The 23,548-nt window shown below is 37.8% G+C and overlaps 1 protein-coding gene across 1 annotated transcript in view; it reads right to left on the reverse strand.

Moving 5' to 3' along the window:
- The window catches only part of EFCAB5 (EF-hand calcium binding domain 5), an 83,727-nt gene that overhangs the window by 8,554 nt on the left and 51,625 nt on the right, over positions 1-23,548 (reverse strand). The window contains exons 12-23 of the mRNA XM_031468467.2: positions 22,314-22,391; positions 22,122-22,214; positions 19,899-20,113; positions 18,447-18,603; positions 16,216-16,505; positions 14,336-14,505; positions 13,631-13,859; positions 11,895-12,047; positions 6,786-6,889; positions 4,693-4,946; positions 3,198-3,484; positions 2,743-2,839 (exon numbers count right to left, since the gene is read on the reverse strand). Of these exons, the coding sequence (XP_031324327.1) occupies positions 2,743-2,839; positions 3,198-3,484; positions 4,693-4,946; positions 6,786-6,889; positions 11,895-12,047; positions 13,631-13,859; positions 14,336-14,505; positions 16,216-16,505; positions 18,447-18,603; positions 19,899-20,113; positions 22,122-22,214; positions 22,314-22,391 (2,127 nt within the window). The remainder of the gene's footprint in view (positions 1-2,742; positions 2,840-3,197; positions 3,485-4,692; positions 4,947-6,785; positions 6,890-11,894; positions 12,048-13,630; positions 13,860-14,335; positions 14,506-16,215; positions 16,506-18,446; positions 18,604-19,898; positions 20,114-22,121; positions 22,215-22,313; positions 22,392-23,548) is intronic.

Here is a 23,548-nt window from a genome sequence, read left to right on the forward strand (position 1 = left end):
TGTTTTAGTGTATATGCAAGCAGAAATACAATGTAGTACACAGGAAACTTATATAATGTTATTAACCAATGTTCCCTCAATAAAAATAAATTTTAAAAAGAAACACTTAAAGGATGAGAATATGCCTATTTTTTTAAAGCCTATTGATGGCTAGCCCCACAAAATATAATCCCTCTGCCTACAGTAGAAAGGCTTTAAAAAAAAAGTTGTCATCACAAGAAAAAAAAAATTGTAATTATGTGAGGTGATAGATGTTAACTAAACCTATTATGGGGATCATTTCACAATATATACATATACCAAATCATGTTGTACATCTTAAACTAATGCAATATTATATGTCATTATCTCAATAAAACTGGGAGGAAAAGTGTTTTCTAAATATCAAAAAAAAAAAAAACAACTTTCTAGAACTAGGATGAATTAGAGTGAGAGTTGGAAGCAGAAGCCCTAAGAAAATGTGGACACATCACCAGCCCTTACTCCACCTTCTTGGCAAAATCTTTAGTTTGGAAGGCTTCATGGGTTAGGAGATATGCCAACAGTCCGTCTCCATCCTGGGCAGAACCTACAGATATTGTTGGTGGCATTTCTTGATGGGTGGAGTCATTGAGTAAGGGCCTTACTTGCAGGTAGAAGGCTCAGATAAATGTGGGCAACAGACCGCCCTACCAGAAGACTCCTCTTTTTCTGGCACAAACAGAAATGTGCTCCACAGAGCTCCCCGCTTTCTTTCCCTAGATGGAAAGCTTAGAATTTCCTGATACAATTATATCTGGAGGAGTGAGGGTTGGCATCTGGGTGACCTCTGGACTTTCTTGATTGCTGCAAAGACTGTGATAATGCTAAAGGCTTGGTAGTGGAGGTAGCCTAGGGGCTATTAGCCTCTGGCTGAATCCAGCTCTGTTAACTGCAGTTAGAATTCCTGCCACCTGAGGACACTGTTGGAAAAGAAAGTGATGGGGAGCATTGGTGATGAAAGGTGCTCAGGAATCAGCTAGCGCAGTTCAAAGCAGTAGTAAGCAGAGGAAACAGAAATCTGCATGTTTTCCTGAAGCCAAAGGGCTATGTATGACAACAGGAGGTAGTTCTGATAGGCAAATCAGAGGTGGAGCCTGAAGATATTCCCTTGAGGCATTGGTACAATGCCTGGGAAGATGCCTTTGTCTGGGAATGGGCTCATTAAGGGCTGAGAGCCAATTCCTGAACACACCTTCAAGGTGGAGAGGGGAGTGGCCTCTTCCTCCCTAACTCCTGTCTGACTGAGAAACTGGATTGGACACTGTGGATGCCTGAGTCCTTGCCAAGAAGGGGAGCATCAGTCTGAGGGAACAGAAGTGACCCTGGCAGCAGGATGTGGCTGTAGGCTAAGGGGCTGGCAGGTTGGGTGGGAGCCAAAGTGAAGTAGGGGTTCAGGGAGAGTCCCAATCAGACAAGCTGGTTACACATGGGGCAGTGCTGGACCCATGGCAGGGGCCAGATCTACTCCAAAGGGAAGAGAAGCAAATAGGCACTGACATAGAAAACATTTCTTCTGGATTTTCCAGTTCTCAGTGGACAAATATAGACCAAAAACAGTGTATACAAGTTTATAGTGAACAACAACTATTCATTTTTGTTGTTGCTGTTGTTACTGTTTTCCTTAAGCAGCACCTTAGAAGTGAAACCTATAACACCCATGACTCCAGAAGCCCCTGTGAATCAACCCACAGTCATGAGGCTACACAGAAGCCATTCCAAAGAGGAATTCTACCTCTACTCGCATCACTCTTGGTTCACATTAACTCATGTTAACTTCTATATGAATCTCGTGTCTGGCACTCCCAAACTTCCGGGAGTGTCACTCCTTCCTCAGCCAGAGGCTCTCTCTCATCCTCCCGCCCTGGCTCACTGCTTCGCGCTTCCACTGCCTCAGACAACCTGAGGAGTGTGGTTGTCTTCTCCTGGGTAGCTTTTTCCTTTCTCTTGTCCCAGGAATCTGGTTTTGAGTCTCTCTGCCTAACATATATGTCCCAGAAGTCCAGAAACCCTTCTGACTTGGTCCAGAGTCTCCAAAGAGAGTAGGAGGGGGATTGGGGGAAGGAGGGATAGGTTTAGTGAGCGATTTCTACAGAGCCATTTTCCCAATTAATGATTCATTTTTTACGAGTTAAAAACAAAAAAGAAACCAACTTTAAGTTCATTCTTAACTGTTTCCTATGTACATGGCCTGAGGTTTCTGATGGGATAACATACACAGGTGGAGGAATGTGTGCTTATGTATTTTTATTTACTCTTATATGTGACCAGTTCTCTGTGACCAAAAAGCTCATCACCTTCTCCAACCTGGAAGCCTCACTGCTCTTGATTCTTGCTGATGGTCCTCCCCCTAAAGTCTACATTACTACACTATAAAGAATCATCTATTATTTTCTTCAGTTCTTCATGGGAACTGTCTTTTTGCTTAAGGTACTTGTCTCCCAGCCTCACTGCAGCCCCTGTTCCCTTTTGCTTTTTAACAAATAATGAGCATGTAGTCAGTAAGTGGGAGGGAGAGGTGCTTCTGAATTCTCATAGTGTGGCATAGACAGTCACCATGGGACTGCAGTAGATGATACACAATGTCCCTCCTTTTAGAAGACTGTTCTCCCCTAAAAACTGAATCTGTGAGCCACTTGCTTTATTCTAATAGTGTCTCGAGATTGCAATTGTGTTTTATTGCTGTTGGTATAGATTTTAGGCCATAATTAAGTGGAAATTTACCTTTGATACATTCATCAATGAGCTTTAAATTAACTTCCATGTGCCCAGCAGTTGGATCAAAGTCACAAATATTCTGGACCAAGTATCTGTCAATGTACTGTGAACAAAGAGCAAAAGTTACGGAATCATCAGCAAGTGGAAGTAGAGCGCCCAATCCACCAGTTCACACATTTCCATTTATGTGCATTTAAAACCAATCTATGGTGCTAGAAGTCAGGATTCTGGTCACCCTTGGGGTGAGCGTGTGTGTATGAGGTAGGTGATGGAGAGGGTACAAAGGAGGACTTTGGGGATGCCACTAATGTTCTGTTTCTTAATCAGGTGCCTGCTACAAATGTTCATGGTATAAAAATTCTTGCTTTTGTATACTGAAGATTTGTGCAATTATGATTTGTACATCTAAATTTGTGTGGGTTATTCTTCAATGAAGAGAGTATTTTTTTAAAAAAACTTACCAGTTTGCACTTTTCCCAATTTTCAAAATCACTTGATAATTCCAACTCTGGATGAAAGAACAAGATAATCCCCTTCAGGATGTCTTGTACTAGTTTTATGTTGGCTTCCAACTCCTGGGACTTGCTGTCTGGTGGAGACTTGGGCTTTTCCAGAGGATTGTAATCAAAGAGCAACAGTGACACAAAGTCCATGGAGGTAAGCAGCCGGAGGCATTCTTGTAGCTCTTGCAGCATGACTCGGAAGAAGAGGATGCCTGCCCGCTGGACTTCTCCCACATTTTCAATCTCTGGAATAATAGGATGACATCCCACATTGTTGTTCAGTACATGCATTACTGTTTCACAGGATTCTGAGCATAATATAGTCAACTTTTTTTTCAGGAAAAAGAAGATCATATCCTATGGTTTTTAAACAATCTTAGTTTCTCTAGTCATGAAACCAGAAAGCAAAAATGGAATTACAGCCGGTGAAGTTCACAGGAAGAGGCTCTGAGGAAAGGGAAAAACTCTGGTTTTGGAGTTAGACCTTGGTTTGAATACCTACTTCCCCCCTTATTGGTTCTGTTGTCTCTCTGATCTTCCTTTTCCTTTTCTGTCAGAATAGAGATAATCCCTACTTCCCTGGTGAGCTATGGGAATTAAAGGAGATGGTATATGTAAAAGTGCTTAGTCCCAGGTCTTACACATACTGGATGCTCAAAAGACGTGAATTTTCTTTTCTTTTTTCTTCTTAGCCCACCCTGTGTAATGGCTAGAAACCTTTCAGCTTTTCCTACTGAATGTTACTCTTCTAATTTATTTATATTAACTCCATTCTAGGTAGTCAAAGGTTTCCATGCTTCCTTCTTCCTTCCCTTCTGCCCAAACTGATTTTGTGCTAAGGGTAGCCTTAGTGGATGTGGAATCACAAGGACTGGGGTCTGCTCTTGGCTTTGCACTGGCTTGCTCTTCGACCTTTACTTTGATGGGCCTTAGCGTCTTTATCTGTAAAATGAGATGTTCCAATGAGTTAATGCTGTGTAATAAAGTGGAAAAAGCACCCAAACTAAGGTTTAAAACCAGCCTTCACCACTTGTTAACCATGTGATTTGGTGCAAGTTGTTTTGTTTCTCTGAACTTCACTTTCCTCACTTATAAAATGAAATATCACCCACCATTCACCTCATAGAATTATGGTAAGTACTAATTGAAATAACATATTTAAAGTGCTTGAAACATGATCCGGTATTTAATAAATGCTAGTTCTATATTGCCTTTATGAATCCTTCCAGTTCTAAAACCATGATTCTAGCCAAGAAAATGGGATTCCTTACTCTGCTCTAATTTATGGACCATACTCAACAACTCAAGACGGCATGAAGGAAATCCTTCTGCATAGAAAGATCTGTATGTTGCAGCAATTCATTTTAGAAAATGCATCCTTCATTGCATTGTCTGTGATTTCCCCCAAACTCATTAAACCCATGAATTCAGACGGTCGCCGCATTCACAATACCTAAGATACAGTTTTTCTTTATTTCTCCAGATAATTCGCCCAGTATTTCAAAGCAGGCAACTTGGATCATCTTCATCATTTTCTGCAGATCTTTAAATTCTCGATACAACAACATCTTACTCCTGCCAATGTTAAAATCGAGAACTCCCAAAGCTTCTCCTGTTCTCTCACGAAGTGGAACTACTATGTGGTTTTCTCCACAGACAGAGGCCAAAACAACTTCTGAACTGTCTGTGCACTTAAAGAGGAAATCTCTGAAACCAAAACCAAATAAGCATATGGATATAAAACAACAGCCTGTTCATAACATTCCACCCAAACATACTGAATCACCCTCTCTCGTGCCTCCCACCACACCAGCCCTTGCTGCTGTTTCCCCTGCCTGGGCCACTCCACCCACTGAATTCACTGGCTCTCTCCCTCGGCACACTCTTCTCCCCCTAGAGAAGCCTTCCCTGACCACGCACTCCAGAGTGGCTGCACCTGAGTCACACTCACTCATGCTACTCTGCCTTATTGTCTTCACTACACTTACACTCATCTGAAGGCATCTGCTTTTTGTTTACATATTGTCCAGTAAGTATTGATTGGTTGAATACCTGAAGGAACAATGAGTGTGTTGGGTCAGGTTCCCTAGAAGGAGAGCCTGAGCCAGGGGTGCTCCATGCAAATGATTTACTGAGGGAGGGGAAACCTGTAAGGGTCTGAGGGAAGCAGGATGGAGAAGGGTGAGAAGCTAAGTAAGAATGTGATTTCAGGTGAAGTAGCCTGACCCCAAGGAGAGATTTGGAAGGCAAATTGTGCTACAGAATCTGCCCACCTTGAGGCAAGGGAGAAGGTTTTTTGGTCAGTCATTAGAGCTCTAAGCTTTTCTGGGGGGTGGGGAGTATGTTTATATAATTCTCAGGTACCTCCTAGTGAGGGGCCCTCATTGCTCAAGGGCGCTTCTCCAGAGAAAGTTACAGTGTGAGTCATTAGCAGCAGTACCTGCAGCTGCTGGCAAAAGGTATATGGGGCTCCGGGCAGGGCGTCGACAGCATTTGCTTTAGTGAGGGACCTGAGGTTTTCATAGAAATGTAGTGGCTCCTTCTTTCTCTAGTGAGGTATAAACACATCTCTTTTATCTCTTTTCCCCTTTCCCTCTCTACATTGATATTGAGATGTCATTCCTTTGGGGTATTTGTAGAAATATTGGTGCTTTGCATAGGCTCAAAAAGCTCACTTATAGCTCATAACATCAATCCTGCAATGACAGGGAAGATTATGTCCTCCTTTTGCTATTCCTACCCCTCACTGCTGCTGAACCACCACTTTGTCTTTATGATAATCAGATTATTGGTGCATCACACTAAACCTTCTTGGGCAACAGAGTTCCTCAAAGGGCACCTGCTCTAAGTTATACACAGGAATCTGGGGTTATAAGTTTGTGTTACAAGGGTGTTACAAGGACTCCAGTAAAACTTCTGACCAGCACAAGGAGTAATTATATGCAAAAGAGCGTAAAACTGAATGAACATTCTGCCATGAGGCCAAACTAAAATTTAATTAAAATAGATACTTAAATGTTAAGTTAGCCTCCTAAGTCTGAGATAGGTTAATGCCTACTCAACTCCACTGACCCTCTAAGAAGCAGTTAGTCTCTTTTGCAATAGGCATAGTCTCAGTTAAGTTCCATTTTGCATATGCCCACAGGTTAAAAGTGTTCTCTGCATTCCACAGGTGAGAGGCATTCAAAGTAATCTAGAACTGGGTACTTATTAAAGGCAACATTCTCTGCCTCCTCCCCATCTTTGCCCCAGCCTGTCTTCTTTAAATAAAACATACATATTCACAGACTAACATTAAGATGATGAGCTCTGATAAGTGATGTGGGTGCATTTTTCATAATCATGGTGGGCTTTTGTTAATTCCATGTGTATAAGAAAATTACAGAAAATAAACACTAAATTGAAATCTGTTTTAAAAAGGACTTGAGGGGGAAAGGACCCATGCAAAGGTCTACAGGAATTTTTCCTTGAAACCCAATTAGAATGAGGGTGTGTACTAATAAGAGGCAGAAGCTGGCAGTCAGACAAACCAGACATGGCTCATACCTGAAGATGCACGTCTTCCTAAAGATGGTAGGGGGATTCCTGTGGATTTCTGTTAGACCCAGGTGCCCTGTGACCATCATATTGCGTAAGACATAGTCTGAGTCCTTGAAAAGAGGCAGATATTTCATTACAGAGAGGAGTATTAGACTTCATATTCTCATTAGAGCTTTTGAGGTCAAATAAATAGAAAAAATACATGAACTCTAGCTTTAAGTACAGTGACATTTTTCTTATTCCATATCAGTAAGGAGTGAAGTGTTCCACAAGAGAAAATTTTCAAAATACAAGATTCTTTTAAATGTATAAACTTTTTCTTATAATTGTGATAAAAATTGTGTGTGTACATTATTTTTCTGATGTTAAAGCACATTGTAGAACATTTGGCAAATACAGAAAAGCCCAAAGGAAATAAATATGATAAAAATTCTCCTGTGAGATCTTTGTCTTCACCGGTTCACCAAAAACTGTTCTTGTCAAGGTTACTAGTGACTGTCTTGTTGTCAAATCCATTGGTCCATCGCTAATCCTCATCTTTCTCTAACTCTCAGCAGCATTTGACACAGAGAACAGCTCACTTTTATTTTTTTGTAGGTTCTTTTTTTTGTATTGAGGTATAGCTGACTTACAATATTATATTTATATTACTATACTTAAAAACATTATATATTGTACAACACAGTGATTCAGTGTTTGTCTTTTTCTGTCTGAATTACTTCACTTAGTATGATAATCTTTAGTTCCATCCATGTTGCTGCAAATAGCATTATTTCATTTTTTCTTATGGCTGAGTAATATTCCATTGTATATATGTACTACATCTTCTTTATCCATCCATCTGTTAATGGACATTTAGGTTGCTTCCATGTTTATTGTTAATAGTGCTGCTATGAACATTGTGGTGCATGTATCTTTTTGAATTAGAGTTTTCATCTTTTCCAGATATATGCCCAGGAATGGGATTGCTGAATCATATAGTAAAGTCTATTTTTAGTTTTTAAAGGAATCTCCATACTGTTCTCCATAGTGGCTGCACCAACTTACATTCCCACCCACAGTGTAGGAGGGTTCCCTTTTCTCCACATCCTCTCCAGCATTTATTATTTGTAGACTTTTTTTGTGTGTGTGGCTTTTTTAAAAAATTGAAGTATAGTTGATTTACAGTGTTGTGTCAATTTCTGGTGTAGCACATAGTGATTCAGTTATACAAATATATATATTCTTTTTCATTATAGACTATTACAAGATATTGAATATAGTTCCCTGTGCTATACAGTAGGACCTTGTTGTTTATCTATTTTATATCTAGTAAGTTTGTATCTGCTAATCCCAAACTTCTAATTTATACCTTCCCACTCCTTCCCCTTGTTTTTTATGTCTGTGAGTCTGTTTCTGTTTTGTAAATAAGTTCATTTGTGTAATTTTTTTAGATTCCATATATAAGTGATATCATATGATATTTGTCTTTCTCTGACTTACTTCACTTAGTATGATCGTCTCTAGGTATTTGTGGACTTTTTGATCATGGCCATTCTGATTGGTTTGAGGAGATACCTCATTGTAGCTGTGATTCGCATTTCTCCAATAATTAGCAATGTTGACCATCTTTTCACATGGCCGTTGGTCATCTGTATGTCTTGGGCTCTGAAGGTGTTTTGGTGTCTTTTTAAAAAACAGCTTTATTGAGGTATAATTGATACATAAAGTGTATGTATTTAATATATACAACTTGATGAGTTTGGACTAATGAGTCTTGGTCAACATTTTTCTTTTTTGATAGAGGTTAGATTGTAAGAAAGTAGTGTTAACATATTCTGTAAAACACACTAAATTGTAGGAAAAAACAAATTCATTTGGGAGAATTAAAAGGAAGGTGTTTATGCCCTCCTTTAAAAAAATTATTTGACTGAAAGGGAAACTGTGATTGTAGGATGTATAGGGGCTACATGGTGAATGGTGTTTGGAAGAACAACTGCTTTGTAATGTGAAGCTTTCTCTTGCCTCTATAACTCCACAACCTAAGTGTTCCACCTAATTCTATAGATGAAAAATGTTTTCAGCAGAGTATTTAGCTAACTATAAAGATTATCTCAATTGGCAATTGGGCATCTAGCTTCTTTTGTAAATTATTTCTTCCATGGTTTGTTACTTGTTTTATACATGCTAGGTTGATACAATTTTTATAATTTCACCATGACTGTGTTTCTAGGTTTAAATCTTTAGCCAAAACCAAACAATTCTCCTGTTCCCCACCCCCCAAATTATGTAAATTGACCACTTCTGCTATTAGATCATAGCATGATATAAAAAATAAGGGTCTTATAATAATATGCCTGAAAATAAGCTTGCTTTTTATTTAATTTTATTTGGACCAAGAAACTATTAATTCAGCAAGTGCCTTAGCAATTATTCAGTAATGAGGTAAATATTCCTAGTTAAAGTTTCCTAGGAAACCATTAGGAGAAAGAGCTGCAATTATATTCCCCCATTTTTTCTGCTACTAGCTCATTATTTTTACCCCTTACCTTTTCAATATCTATTCATTCCCACCTTTCTTATTTCTTATCAGGATACAAAATGTTTTTCAAACTATAGGTCAAGGTCAATAGAATTTTGAGCCACAATGATTCCAAACACTTGGAGGGTCTCAGGGCTTGGACCTCAGAATTTTTTTTTTTTCTATCCTCATTCATTTCATTGGTCACCCCATCCAGTCTCATGATGTTTGTTTTATTTATGGTGGTTTTGGTAAAATATATATTATTATCATTTTAACCATTCGTAAGTGTACAATTCAGTGGCATTAAATATATTCACAATGTTATATAACCAGTGGAATGGTTTTAAATACCATTTATTTACTAGCCTGGATTTCTCCCAAACTCTAAGGTCATATATCCAACTGCCTATTCACTAACTCCACTTAGATGTCTAACGGACATTTCAAATTAAGATTAAACAAAAAATTTAATGCTCTTGATTGGGTTGAGGAAGTCCTCTTCTACTCCTACTTTGTTTAGAGTTTTTTTGTTTGTTTGTTTTAATTGAAGTATAGTTGACTTACTTACAATGTTGTGTTAATTTCTGGTGTGTAACATAGTGATTTATTTATATATATAAATTTTTAAAATTTGAAGATTTAAAAAATCTTTTTAATTTAGTAGGGAAATGGTTATCTTTTACTTAACTTTGTATTTATTTCATTATGAGAACAACTGAACATTTTTTCCCCATGTTTATTGACCATTTGCATGAGGGTTTTTTTTTAACAGAATTGAATTTTGCTTAGTTTTCTTTTGTATTAAAATCTTGTTGATTCTTATATAACAGTGTTAATCCTTTGTAGCTATGTGGCAATTTCCCCTCAGTCTGTCATAAGCATTTAATTGTGTTTATAACATTAGTGCAAGAAAGTTTTACATTTTTATGTCATCAGTGTTTCAACCTCGCTTTATAGTTTCGACCTTTGTATAGAATCAGCCATCCCTCCCCAGATCACGGTTGTAAATTCCCTCTCATCCTTCATTTTCTTAGCTATTCTCATGCATTTATTCCTCCTCTAGATGAAGATTAAAATCATTTGGCCGATTAAAAAAATGCTGAGATTTTTCTTGAAATTCTGTCAAACTTAAAAATAATTTTGGATCATACTGTATAGCACAGGGAACTATATTCAATAACTTGTAGTAACTTATGGTAAAAAATATGAAAATGAATATATGTATGTTCCTATATGACTGAAGCATTGTGCTGTGCACCAGAAGTTGACACAGCATTGTAGACTGACTATACTTCAATAAATATATAAATATATTTATAGAGAGAGAGAGACAAAAAATAGTTTTGATAAGACATTATATTTTTTAAAAGTGATCTTCTTATGAAAATTATCATGATATGACTTTTTACTTTATGAGAAAATTTATGTCCCTTAGTAAAGTTTGTAGTTTGCTTCAGGTAGGACCTAAGGGTGGAGTGATGAAGTGGGGAGAACGGGCAGAGTAACAGAATTTTTGAAGTCCCTGAGGTAGGAAAAAAATGCTTTCTATTATGCTGGGTAAGATGTGAAACATTAACTACAGTATTGTATACCAGTTCCAGGGGCACTTGGAGGCTTCCACCCCCACCCCACCCCCAGGAGCAGCATCCACAAATAGGCATTCTCCACCTCCTTGGCCTGGTCATCCCATCAGAGAGCTCTGTGATTCTGCCCTCTTTGGCCGAGGCTTCATCAGCTTGGTCATTCCACTGAGGGAGGGAACTGGGACCTGGAGGGAAGGAAGGAAAAGAAGCCTAGAAGGGGAGAGGCACCTGCAGGATGGCCAGGCAAGGGACTGGGAGACAATCAAGATGCTGCTACCACCTGATCAAGCACCATGAAGAATAGTTAAGCCATCTTGAAAGGAAGACACCTTTCCATCCATTCTCATCGTATGAAAAACCCTAACATTAAAATCAAGTGTAAAGAAACAAAATAAGCATTCAGCAAACACTCATCACATTGCAGATAGGGAGTTTTTTTTTCTTTTAATTGGTGTGATGTAATGTGTCCTTCTAAAACACGAGTGCCTCATCCTTTCCCACTTCACCCGTATGATTCTGGTGGGGGCTGCCAGTTACTGTAAACTTCTCACCCTGGCCAGGAGGGGCATATCTCAGGATAGATCAAAAAAGATTTCTCTTTCTTGGATTTTTCCAAATTGGAACAGGAAGGAAAGATTCTTTTTTAGTTACTAAGGATCTGGCTTGCCCTGTAGGAAAAAAAACCTGTCTTCAGCCAGAAGGACAAAACCGAAGTGCAGAGGGAAGCAAACATGAGAACCAGGGAGAGAAAGACTATGAGAGAGCCCTGGTTGTATTGAATCCCTGGATCTGGTCATCCTGGAAGCCAGCTTGACTCCTGCCCTTTCTTCATTTTGATCACATGAGTTAATCAACCCTCCCCCTTTGCCTAAGGCAGTTTGAGATGTATTTCTGCCACTTGCAACCAAAGAACTTGAGTTGTGGCCATAGCCTAATAGCTAACTTAACATAGTTTTTTAATACAAGCAAGAAAAACGCATCTAGAAACTGTTACCCTGGGGAAGTCTAACACTGCCCCACCTTGCCTACCTGCTCTGGGTTCGGCTCAGTGAAGTATGTAGTGATGGCAGTGATACTGGATGTCATGTTGTAGAGCCAGCCGATGCCAGTGATCACAATATGCAGGATGTGCTCCCGGCTGTGGACGTAGTGATAGGCAGTACTAAAGACATTGGCAACACCCTGTAGAGACAGAAAATTTTAATTGCCTTTTCTTTTTAAAATAGCAAAACGATTAGTAATACAGTAATTGGATTATTTTTTAATCAATGATAATTTACTTCCTACAAATTATTCATCAGTTCTCAGAAGGCAGTGTTCCAGACTCTACTACGAAAAAAGGATCATAATGAAACTAAAAGTTTAAGGAGAGATCTAACACAAGATCCACCTAACTTTATTATGTTTCCTGATAATCATTCAGTGAAATTTGTGATATGTGCTATCAGAGAATAGTGTCCAAAAAGCAAGATAAACTTTGAAATGAGAAAAAAATGTTCAAAAGCCAAGAACTGATGCCAGCCTTGGACAGATGGGTAAGAGCTACCCTGATCTGATGCAATATTAATGCCTGCATCTCTACATGGTTACTGTCATCGGATTAGCACTACACGTGTGCTGGGTTACAAGGCCTGAAACATGCTAGAATATACCATTTTCTTATATGTATCAAGAGATCCCGTTCTGCAGAGAAGGGATGGGAAGTCCTTAGTACCCATGTGGTCTTTTTGTCAAGAAACTTTAGGAACCACAATTCTTCAAAAATATCACTTTATATTAGGGCTCAAGGCATCTAAGGGTAGCCCAGGAGCCTTTACCTCCCAGGGCCAGAGAGTCAATATATATTTCACTTTGACATGTTCTCTAATAAGACCATATATAGTTCACCTACTGATAACTCCATGCTCTTCCATTTTACTCCTTAACATCTTCACATCATTCTTATGTCAGTTGAGAATTAACCTTATTATTAAAAAGATGTCCAGGGGAAAAGATTCTACAACTTTCCTCAGTTACATATCCAGTAAATGAGATGAGAAAAATTTAAATAATAGTAAATAAACATCAAGAGCTTACGGGGAGAACAAATGATAGCAGCTTCCTGATTGCTGCTACATCCAGACCATTGCTTCCATAAAAGTTTTCAATCTTCCTTGACTGAAATTTCTATTCATAAAATTAAACTTAAATGCTTGTAGAAATGGTCTAGTTATTTTATAGTCTTAAAAGTGCCTTTCCTTTTTGAAATATTATTTGAAAACATGAATACTTGAGAAATATTTAGGCTTTTCCCTCATTTTTCATCCTCAAAAATTATAATACAGAAATCAAGAACTGTGGCAATGCACATCATATATACCACCATCTGTGGAAAGAGCAAAAGATTTCTAGATACCACTATTAATAAAACGTAAATGTGTCCCTTCTAAAAATTCATTCCTACTTTTGGGGTTTTAGTTAGTAGTCTAATAGTTGGATTTTGGTTCGATAGCAGAAAATGCTGTTCCTATGGTTAATTCAATGGGACACATATTAACGATCTTCCCAGAGAGGCTGAGGCATAGATGTGCAACTGAGGCTCAGTCCGTCCATGTATAATGGGGAATCTCTCCAAAGACTGATACATACACACGGGGAACAGGAACAAGTATGGTGACACTATCTATATACATAGCTTTACTATCATCTGGTTTCAGGTTTTGCTTTTTAAAAAGTATAGAAGGAGAGGCCTTCCACTGATCTTGAAGAATTTTTCTATGCCTTACCTGATAGAATCTGATCTCATGAGGTAGAAAGATGTTTATTTTCTTGGGATCTCTTAAGGTGTCAACAGCCAAGACCCCAAATATCCTCATATGTGCATCTTGAAGAGGCAGCACCAGGAATGACCCATTTTGATCATTCTTCTTGCGGGAATAGTTCCAAAAGAAGATGTTCCCATGGTGCTGAACTTGCGGGACATGTATTGGCTTCCCTTCATCCACTACTGTAAAGCTGAGGAATAGGATTATGAGGATGGGAGACAAGCACAGGAGGAGGCTTTAGATTAAACCATGAACGACTCAATCCATTCATAATCATTAGTAGTATACGTCAGAGAAGTAGATTGAGATAAAATTACCAGTTTGGAGGCTCTGACTTGAGAGAAAGAGTAAAAAAACAAGCTTAGTTCATAATAGAGAAAACATATATCAACAGGATGCAGGAAACATAACTTATAGAGCAGACAGAAATAATTGAGCTGATACTGTGAAGCAGAGTCTGACATGGACAATTAATGCCTACGAGTGAGCTCTAGAAGCAACCAGGTGAAATTCGAGACTGGATACCCATCACCTCCCACTCTAGCAGCTTTGGTGACCTAGGCATTTCTCTTTTGGGCAGCTAACTAGGATTTTGACACTAGTTTACTTCAGAAAAGGAATTATTTTTTTTAAAGGGTGAAATCAACCTCTTCAAGAAATTCTTACCTGATCCCCTTCATGTCCCTGTAGAGCACTCTATTCAGTACAAATGGAGCATCGTCTAAAGTACAAGCTACGTTCCTCAACAGAACATTCCCTCTATCAGGCAGTAGTAGGTTTTCTTCTAAGAGGGAAATGTGAGCACTGATCTTCTTATTTCCATGGGCTTCAGCATCCTATGGCAAAATGTTTCTGACCATTTATTTGCCCAGAGCCAAAGAGCTATTCTTTTAATCATGTCTCCCTTCATTAGCCAATTTATGCCTCTGACCCCAATAATTTCATTTTCCTGAATAACTAATGGAGATATTACCATTCATGGGCAGTGGGAAAAAGGCCAACACCACAGCTGTTCCTGAAACCTGACTTTTAGTGAATGGAATAGATTTACTTTATATGCCAACCAGACTGATTTACTAAAAAACAAACAAACAAAAAAGAAAAAAACTCAAGTCTACTTAAATTTAGAGGTTTAAAACTTTAATCCTTTTGAACCATAGTCATGTTGTATGGCCTTCAGTTAAAAGTGCTTATTTTAGAGAGCTGAGGCGAGAAGATGACCTCATTTCATATTTCTTGACCGTGATGTGAATGTGGAAAAAAATGCTCTCAAGAAATTCTTAACATAGTTTGGCTATGAATTTGAATTACATCATTTCAGGAAGGGATTACTTGGGGCCCCAGATTGCAGACTTTTTATGCAACTACTATTTTTAATTAAAATAAAATAACTGAAAAGTCTCTGTACCTAAAATACTTTGTTGGTAACATTAGATGTTAACACATACATTAAGTATGCCCATAAATTGGGGACATTAGAGACACTTTCTCTGATATTTGTCTCTTTTTTTTAATTGATGTATAGTTTACAATGTTGTGTCAATTTCTGGTGTACAGCATAATGTTTCAGTCATACGTATACATATGTTCATTTTCATATTCTTTTTCATTATAGGTTACTACGAGATACTGAATATAGTTCCCTGTGCTATGTCTCCTCTTTCTGTATATTTGGGTTTGCTTTTTGAGCTTTTTTCCCCCCCTTCTGCCTTGATTCTTCCTTTTCTATGCAGATAAAGAGACTAACAAAAATGTAGTAAGATGTCTCTTAGGATACTGTAGATCTCTGAAGCAGTTTGGAGCAATACCTCTTCTTGATTGGTCTCCTGTTCCTGGTCACATCATTTCCAACCACGTTGGAAAATCCAACCATTCAGGAGATGAGTCCTACAATCAAGTGTTGCTATTTAGCTGAGATGAATGACAGTTTCCGTGGATCAATGGAATATATAGAAGACAGATATACTGTTCCTGCCTGGGAGGAGCAGCAAGCTGGGAATGTATGAGTGGGCAGCAGAGCTGTGGACAGTGGTCCATCCAGGTCATGTCTTTTAAGTGACAAGATTCTGTAACAGTCTCAGCTTATTTCTAGGTAGTGCTATGAAATATATTACGTCATACTGAATTCTACTTTATAATGACTTTATGATTTAAATAGTTCCTTTTAAAACTGACTTTCAAAACATCATACAAGGGAAATGTAGCTTAAACAGCTTGTACATCTCCTTACTGGTATTTTTTTTTATGTCAGTTTATTGTCTGTTCCAGGCTTATTTGACTCTCAGCACAAATGAAATTAGAAATCCCAAGATGTAATTCTGTTTCTTATACCTTTCCTCTCTGCTTCTACCTTGCCAACCTCCAATCATTCCAGTTGTGTTCTTTCCTAGGCTTGTGGTCATTGTAATGTATTGGAATGAATAAAACATCTATAGTAGTACTCAGCGATTTCTCAAGAGAATTTAGTGTATTTCTCCTTTGCAACAATTGAACATCACCTACTGTGAGGAAATTTTTTCTCTTATATGACATTTTAGAAAACACACCTGGGTGAGGGCCTTAAAGGTCTCTGTATACACTGGCTCCAAGGATACTCCACTTGTCTCTGCAGAATATTGGATTTGGTGTAGCCATTTCTGTCTGGCACAGTTCCTCAGACTTTCAATATGGTTCCTTTCTAAAGTATTCATCAGAAACTCCACAATGCTTTCCAGTACCTGATCTTCATTGCCCCTGAGTTCAGATACAACCAATTCTATGTATTTCTGAAACTGTTTTGAAGACAACTTCACTTCGTGACCAGGGTGTGGCTTTGGAAATTGGATGTGTAGTTTAGCTAAAAGACATAAATACAAAACCAAGAACTAATCAAAGTTCATTCATCTCTGGGGGAAATTTTTTATTTTCCTCTTACAGCAAATCGAAGTTCCTGACAACTACTTCCCATGGAAAACCATGTATATCAAAAGTATCTCTAAACCCAATGGAATATCTTTCACTAATTTCTTATGCTGAACTGAAGATGACTCCTATATCACCTGCTTTTATTTTTTTATTTTTTAAAATTCTGCCACTCAGCTGGGTGAAACTCCAATGTCAACTTCAACTCCTTTCTACCTTTTACCTTCCATATCCAATAGACCACTTAATCCTGTTAGTCTTTAGCAATCTATCTTGCGGCCACAAAAGACATACACAACATATTTTGCTCTTCTATGCAACATTATGCTACCATCTTCACCCAAGTTGTTCCTGTAGCTGTGGCTTGTTCATTTCCCCCACTACAGACTACGTCCTTCTGTGAGTATGCCACTATTGACTCATCTATCCTCCCATCAGTGGGTATGCAGGTTCTCTCCAGTATTTTATGAACAGTGTTATGAGCATTTTTGTATATGTCTCCTGAGTACATGTGCAAGCTTCTTTGACATTTACCATAAAATAATAAGTCAGAGAGTATATGCCCTTCCCCTTTGAAATTCAAAATCTCTCCTTTTTCAAGAAGGCTTCCATCATGATTTCTCCTTCCCCTGAAAGACAATAGTATTCATTTATTTGACAATTAACAAATATTGCCTGATACTTTTAGTCATCTTATCATATGAAAACTTCTCATTTCTGTAGTTGTGATTTTTAAAATTTTTGCTCCTTAGTATCCACTCATCCTTCTGGTGGTACTTGTATCCCAATATTTGCTTTAAGGAAACCACTCCACTCCCATCTTGGTTTATGTGTTTGAGTGGGGTTCCACTCAGGGGCAATGAAGATCATGTTCTAGATAATGTTCATGGTTCTAGAGGTGAAGCATGCATCTCAAGCTTAAGCCAGTTGGGACATTCTATACCACTAGCCAGAGGGTTGATTAAGCCCATACTAATGCTAGACTCTTTGCTTGAAAGATTACAAAGTGGATGTTTTCCTTTTTATTCCACTGGACTTGAATAAACCTCTGAGGGTATGAGACTGCGTCTGGTCATTGCAAAGGGAGAAGCTGTATGAAAATGAAGTCAAAACATAGAATAGAGGAGGGCCACTGAAAGAGAGAGAGAGAGAAAGAAGCAGACACCTGCTCTAGTGTCAGTATTTGAACTCCCAAACCCAGTTGTGTCGTCAGCCCGCCCTGGACTTATCCATCGCACGAACCGGTAAAGAACATTTTTGCTTAACCACTTTGGGCTGGGTTTTCTATTACCTAGACTCAAAGGGTCCTAACTGATATAGTCTCCAATTGGATTAAAAGTATCTTGTGAGTTCTTCCTCTTCCATTTCTTCTTCTCCTTTCCTTTCCCTCTTGAACAATTTGGTCCTAAAGCTATTAGATGGGGCAGAGCAAAGGAAGCATCTATCTGCTCCTGGTCAAGGGAACCACGGTGACCCAGACCAGGGTATAAGAATCTAAGTAGGGTAAGGAAGGCATATGTGTAGTAAGTGGCTTGACATGGGTTGTCAGAGTCTGAGTAGCGTGTGGAAGTCACCATGTGCAAGGGTGATCTTCAGCCCATGTGAATGAAGAGGCCCTGCAGGAAGGTGGTTTAACTTTATATATTTCACAATATATAAGTGTATCAAATCAACACATCATATACCTTAAACTTACAAGATGTCACATGCCAATTATATCTTAATAAAGCCGAAAAAAATTATAGCCACACTAGTAGGTGTGAAGTGGTATCTCATGGTTTTAAAACAACCAGTTTTTAACTGTATATATGCCATAATACTGGGAAACTTGAAGCCAAATTGTTACCACAACTTAAGAGAATTCTTATGTTTTTACCTTTCTTCATAGATTCTTTTTCCATTCCCTCCTTGTATGTGTACAAGAGTTCATCAACTTCCTTCAGATCCAGGAAGCCTGAGCCATCACTGTCCCACTTCTGAAAAAGGGCTTTTAGGAGAAGTTCCCTTCGGACTCGGGAAGCATTTTGTCTAGCCTAGTATTCAAACAGGAAAACAGAGCACAGAAGATATATTGTTCATTGCGCTAGCTGGCATCCTATGCTTATTCCCCTCAAAGTGCAGCACTTTTTATAGAAACAGCTTTACTTTGGGATTAAGCATGATATTAATGGGAAAATGAAGCATTTAATTTTTTTTTACTTTTTTATTGATTTATAATCATTTTACAATGTTGTGTCAAATTCCAGTGTTCATGAAGCATTTAATTTTAATCCTTTAAATATCATTTCTTTGTTTCACCTCTAAGCGAAAAAGTAGGCATTCTCTGCATTGAACTAAGACACATTAATTTAGGAAGGGGGCTGCACTCCTTAGGAATCTTTGATTCATTTCTTTCCACTCCCTTGCTGGTTTTTCAGGAATGTGATAAACACATGGAGATACACACATGTGATAAACACGCTCTCTGGCTTTTTGATGGAATACATTTTGTAGTGATGGGGGATAAATGACAGTGTTCAAACAACAGAAAATGACTATGTTAAAAAATTCTTTTTTATATTTAACATTGACCTAGCTAGATATTAATTTCATTTACCTTTCAGATTTTTTACTAGATTAATTATGTCAACTAGATAGTAATTTAATTAATCTAGGTAGATTTCATTGTTAAAAGAAAGTGAACATATATCATTTGGTTAAGTGGAGGTGAATTGCAACTGAGGAGGCAAAAGGGATATCAACTTTTGGTTAGGTTGAGAAGACTCATAAGATGGATGAGGTTACTGAATATGCCTAGTGAACCTAATTTATGTATTCCATATAAGAGTATATAAATTGTTTATATCAGCTAATGTATTTCCATTTATCTATCATCCAAGTAAGTGATAAGTTCTCAAGAAATAGGTACTACCTTGGTGCATGTGAATAAAAATACATATTCAAGCCACAATTGTACCCCCATGTATGTGCACTTATTAACGTACTAACGGCAGACAGTGCACACACATACACACACATCTTTGTACATACACATAATCTGCTCCTCAGAATCTGCTCTTCAAGCTTCAGAAGAGCAAAAACAAAGCTGTATAATAAACCATTTCCCGCCATCAGCAATTATGTTATTACAGGGGAACGCGTTCTCTCGAGTGTGAGTTTAGAACATTTGACGGTAAAATGAAGAATTTAATGGTCATGCTCGTTGAAGTAAAGTGATGCGTTTGGTTGTATATTATTTAAGAAGAACTACACTAGGAGCAACTGAGATTCATAGATTTTTTTTAAAATAGTGACCTCACTTGTTTCACTGATAAAAAATATTACTTACCTGTTCTAAGGCACTAATTTTCTCTTCTTTTGTTTCAACAAAGCCCTTCTTGAAAAAGGAGGTGAGGGCCTCGCTGACACTCAAGGGAGCATCTTCACCAACAAATGTCTCCAGAAGTTGCACAAACTGGAGCAGATTGAAGGAAACTCCATTGAAGGCACTCCTACCTTTTACTTCCTTGTAAGACTGAATATTTCGGATAATTGTGTGTAGGTCTATCAAGCAAGAAACATACATCAAACAGTAAAATAAATAATTTTATCAAAGCTCAGGAAAATTATATGAGTACTGATTGTAATGAACATTTACTACTTTTTGTCCTGTCAGGAATCCATGCCCCCTTCATGAGGACAGCACCCTCCTTTTTTTTCTTTGGGAAAACATCCCTCCCCGCGTTGTCAGTTTAGATGTATCAGGTAGTACTGAGCCTCCCCTTGATTCAGGGACGGCCATGTGATATAGGTCTGGCCAATGACTCATATATGACAGCAATGTAATCTACTATAGGCCAATGAGAATTCGCTTCAGAACTTTTGGTGGAACTACTAGGGGAGAATCACTCTTCTTGTACTCTGATTCCTAAACTAGTAGGATGTAGGCTTAGAGATGCTCTCCTGGACATCTTTGCCACAATATAGAGAAAACTACCTAAAACTGAAATTTACACAGAGAACAGGGCCAGAGGCAAAGTGACAATGTCCCATTGCTAGTATTGAGCCTTGGATTCAGTTGTGCCTGAAGCCAGCTGCAGCTTGGACTTGCTAGTTAAATAAGTATGTAAATACCACCACTACAACCTCTTCTGCAGAGTCTTGACTAATATATTTATCTTAAAGCTCAATGTTATAACATGAAGCATATTTCATGAAAGAGCCCTAGTGATTTGTTTGATTTATTAACTAATTCAATTATTTGTGCCCTTATGCCTTACATATGAGATCTGACTTGACTTAAAAATGATCATTCATGGGAGGAGGGTATAGTTCAGTGGTAAAGTGAGTGTTTGGCATGCACGAGGTCCTGGGTTCAATCCCCAGTACCTCCATTAAAAAATAATAACAAATAAATAAACCTAATTATCTCCTCCTGCAAATGATCATTCATGCAATTTTCAAAGTGGTGAAGCAAAAATGAAATAAAGAAATTAGGCCAGGAGAGTAGGAACATGAACTAGCAATCCACAAGAGCTTGACCAACAGCATGCAACTGCACCAAATATTTTGAGAATACAAAGTTCCTTATTCAACCCATGTTTAAATGATAAAATATTTGCAGATAGAGAGAAAATAATCTTGATCTTATAAGTTCTACTACTTGATGAAAGATGAAGTGATAAAATAGCATTGTAGTAAAATATGAGTACTTGTTGGAATAACTGTTATTTTTAAATACATGGTTTACTGAGAACTAAAAGCTACTGTTTGCTCTTTTAAGTAGATCTTTCTTTATAAGTCTTCAAAAACAAGATAGATCCTCACCTGCCTCACATGTTTGGATGTGGAACCACCAGAGAGAGGAATAGCTGGAATGATTTCTTTTGTTCTATTATCTAATATCTGATTCCCTTTGTACACCTGGATCATAGCTTCAAAGTGGTTTCAGTGACAGTAAAAATTATTGTATACAGTTGGCCCTCCATATCTGCAGGTTCTGTATCCGTGGATTCAACCAATCATGGATTGAAAATATTTAGAAAAAGATTTTCCAGAAAGTTCCAGAAAGCAAAACTTGAATTTGCCACTGCCTACAAGTATTTACATAGCATTCACATTGTATTGATAACTATTTACCTAGTATTTACACAGTATTAGGTATTATAAGTAATCTAGAGATGACTGAAAGTATATAAGAGGATGTACATAGGTTATATGCAAATACTGCCCCATTTCATATAAGGGACTTGAGCATCCTTGAATGTTGGTATTTGTGGGGAAATCTGGGGGGTAGTATCCATGGAGACAATCCTCTGCAGATACTGAGGGATGACAATATTAATGCATATGTTTTAGAGAGCATTCATCAATAGCACTATATGTACAATACCACCAAAAACAGTCATCTTGAACATGTTTAGATCCATCAGCTCAGGGACAAAATAATGCAAGTATCACCCTGCCATTGTGTCTTGGCTAAAGTCCAGTCTTTATTATCGGGTACCACAGTAAATTAAATTCATCAATTGGAGTGCTATCTATTACTCCTAGTTTTGTTGTTAACATCTACCTGTGAACCTGGAGTTACCATAGATTAAGTTTGCTTGTTCCTCATCTTCACATTTAGCATACTTCGTGTTCCAGGTACAAGTCAGAAGTTCACCTATAAAATACATGTTTCATAATATAGCCAACTTAAATTAACTTTCACAATGTTTTTGCTCTAGAGTATGAATGAAAGGAGGATTAAATGAAGAGTCACCTGACCATGACTTTCCTTCTATTTTTTGGGATTTGGGTTCACAGGATTTGTCTTTCTGAACTTCCTTTTTTGCAGTTTCTAAAAGGCACAAAAGAAAATGTCTATTAATTGGACATTATATATTCTATTATGTATACTAAAGTTAATAAATGAGAGAAATGCCTTGCATGTAGAACACCAAAAACTTTCTTTCAGGTACTTTCCTATATGTATGTATAGTGTCATAATCAACCACAATGGTATCAGTTAATAACTTTAGTTGATCAGAACAGATCTGTGACAAAGGCTATTTGTTGTACCCAAATTTGGCCATGCAAAATGAGGGCTATATTTCCTATCCTCCCTAGCAGTTAGGTGTCACTGTATGCCTTAATTCTGACCACTGAGCTGTGAAGGGAAGTGATGTGATGCCTGTCCTTTCTCCTTTCTCCTTTCTCCTTTCCTGCTGGTCAGAATGTGGACATGGTGGTGAGCTACCTTGGACCATGTGGTTGGAGAAAACACAAGATAGAAGGAGCTTGAGTCACTGCTGATTTCATGGGGCTGAGCTGTCATATACCTTTTGAATTTCATACAAAAGAAACCCCTATCTTATAAGACATTGTTATTTTGTTTTGTTTTTGTTTGTTTTTTAGATACTATCATTTAAAAAATTTTTTAAAGAGTGACATTTATTTATTCAGGTTTTGTGTGTATGTATATGGGGGAGGTAATTAGGTTTATTTATTTCTTTATACATAGAGGAGGTACTGGGGATTGAACCCAGGACCTGGTGCGTGCTAAGCATGCACTCTACCACTTGAGCTATACCCTCCCCACTAGACATCATCATTTTGGATCACTTACATATAGCCAAAATTAAGTCCTCACTAATATAACATCTGATTGAATAGTAACATCACTAATTTTTTAACTGTATCCCTACTATGTACAGAGAGCCAGAAATTAGTAGCTTTGTTTTGTGGAGAAATAAATATAACGCTGAAAAAGTGAAAGATTTTAAATTAATGATGTAGAATCTAGAACACAGTTTATCTATTGCTTAGGAATTTTAAATAAGAATTTTCTTTGGGACTGTGGAACTTCAGAATTAAAGAGTAGAGCTAAAAAAATTATGCCTAACTGATGCTCTAAGTAGCATTGAAATTGGCTCTCTAAAAGATTAGAAATTCTTCAACAAAAAGGGCATAAATTGGCATAGGTAATTCAGAGGGAAAGTCTTCTGCAGAATAAAT

This window comes from Camelus dromedarius, chromosome 16 (genome assembly GCF_036321535.1).
Source record: "Camelus dromedarius isolate mCamDro1 chromosome 16, mCamDro1.pat, whole genome shotgun sequence".
Classification (NCBI taxonomy): Eukaryota; Metazoa; Chordata; class Mammalia; order Artiodactyla; family Camelidae; genus Camelus; species Camelus dromedarius.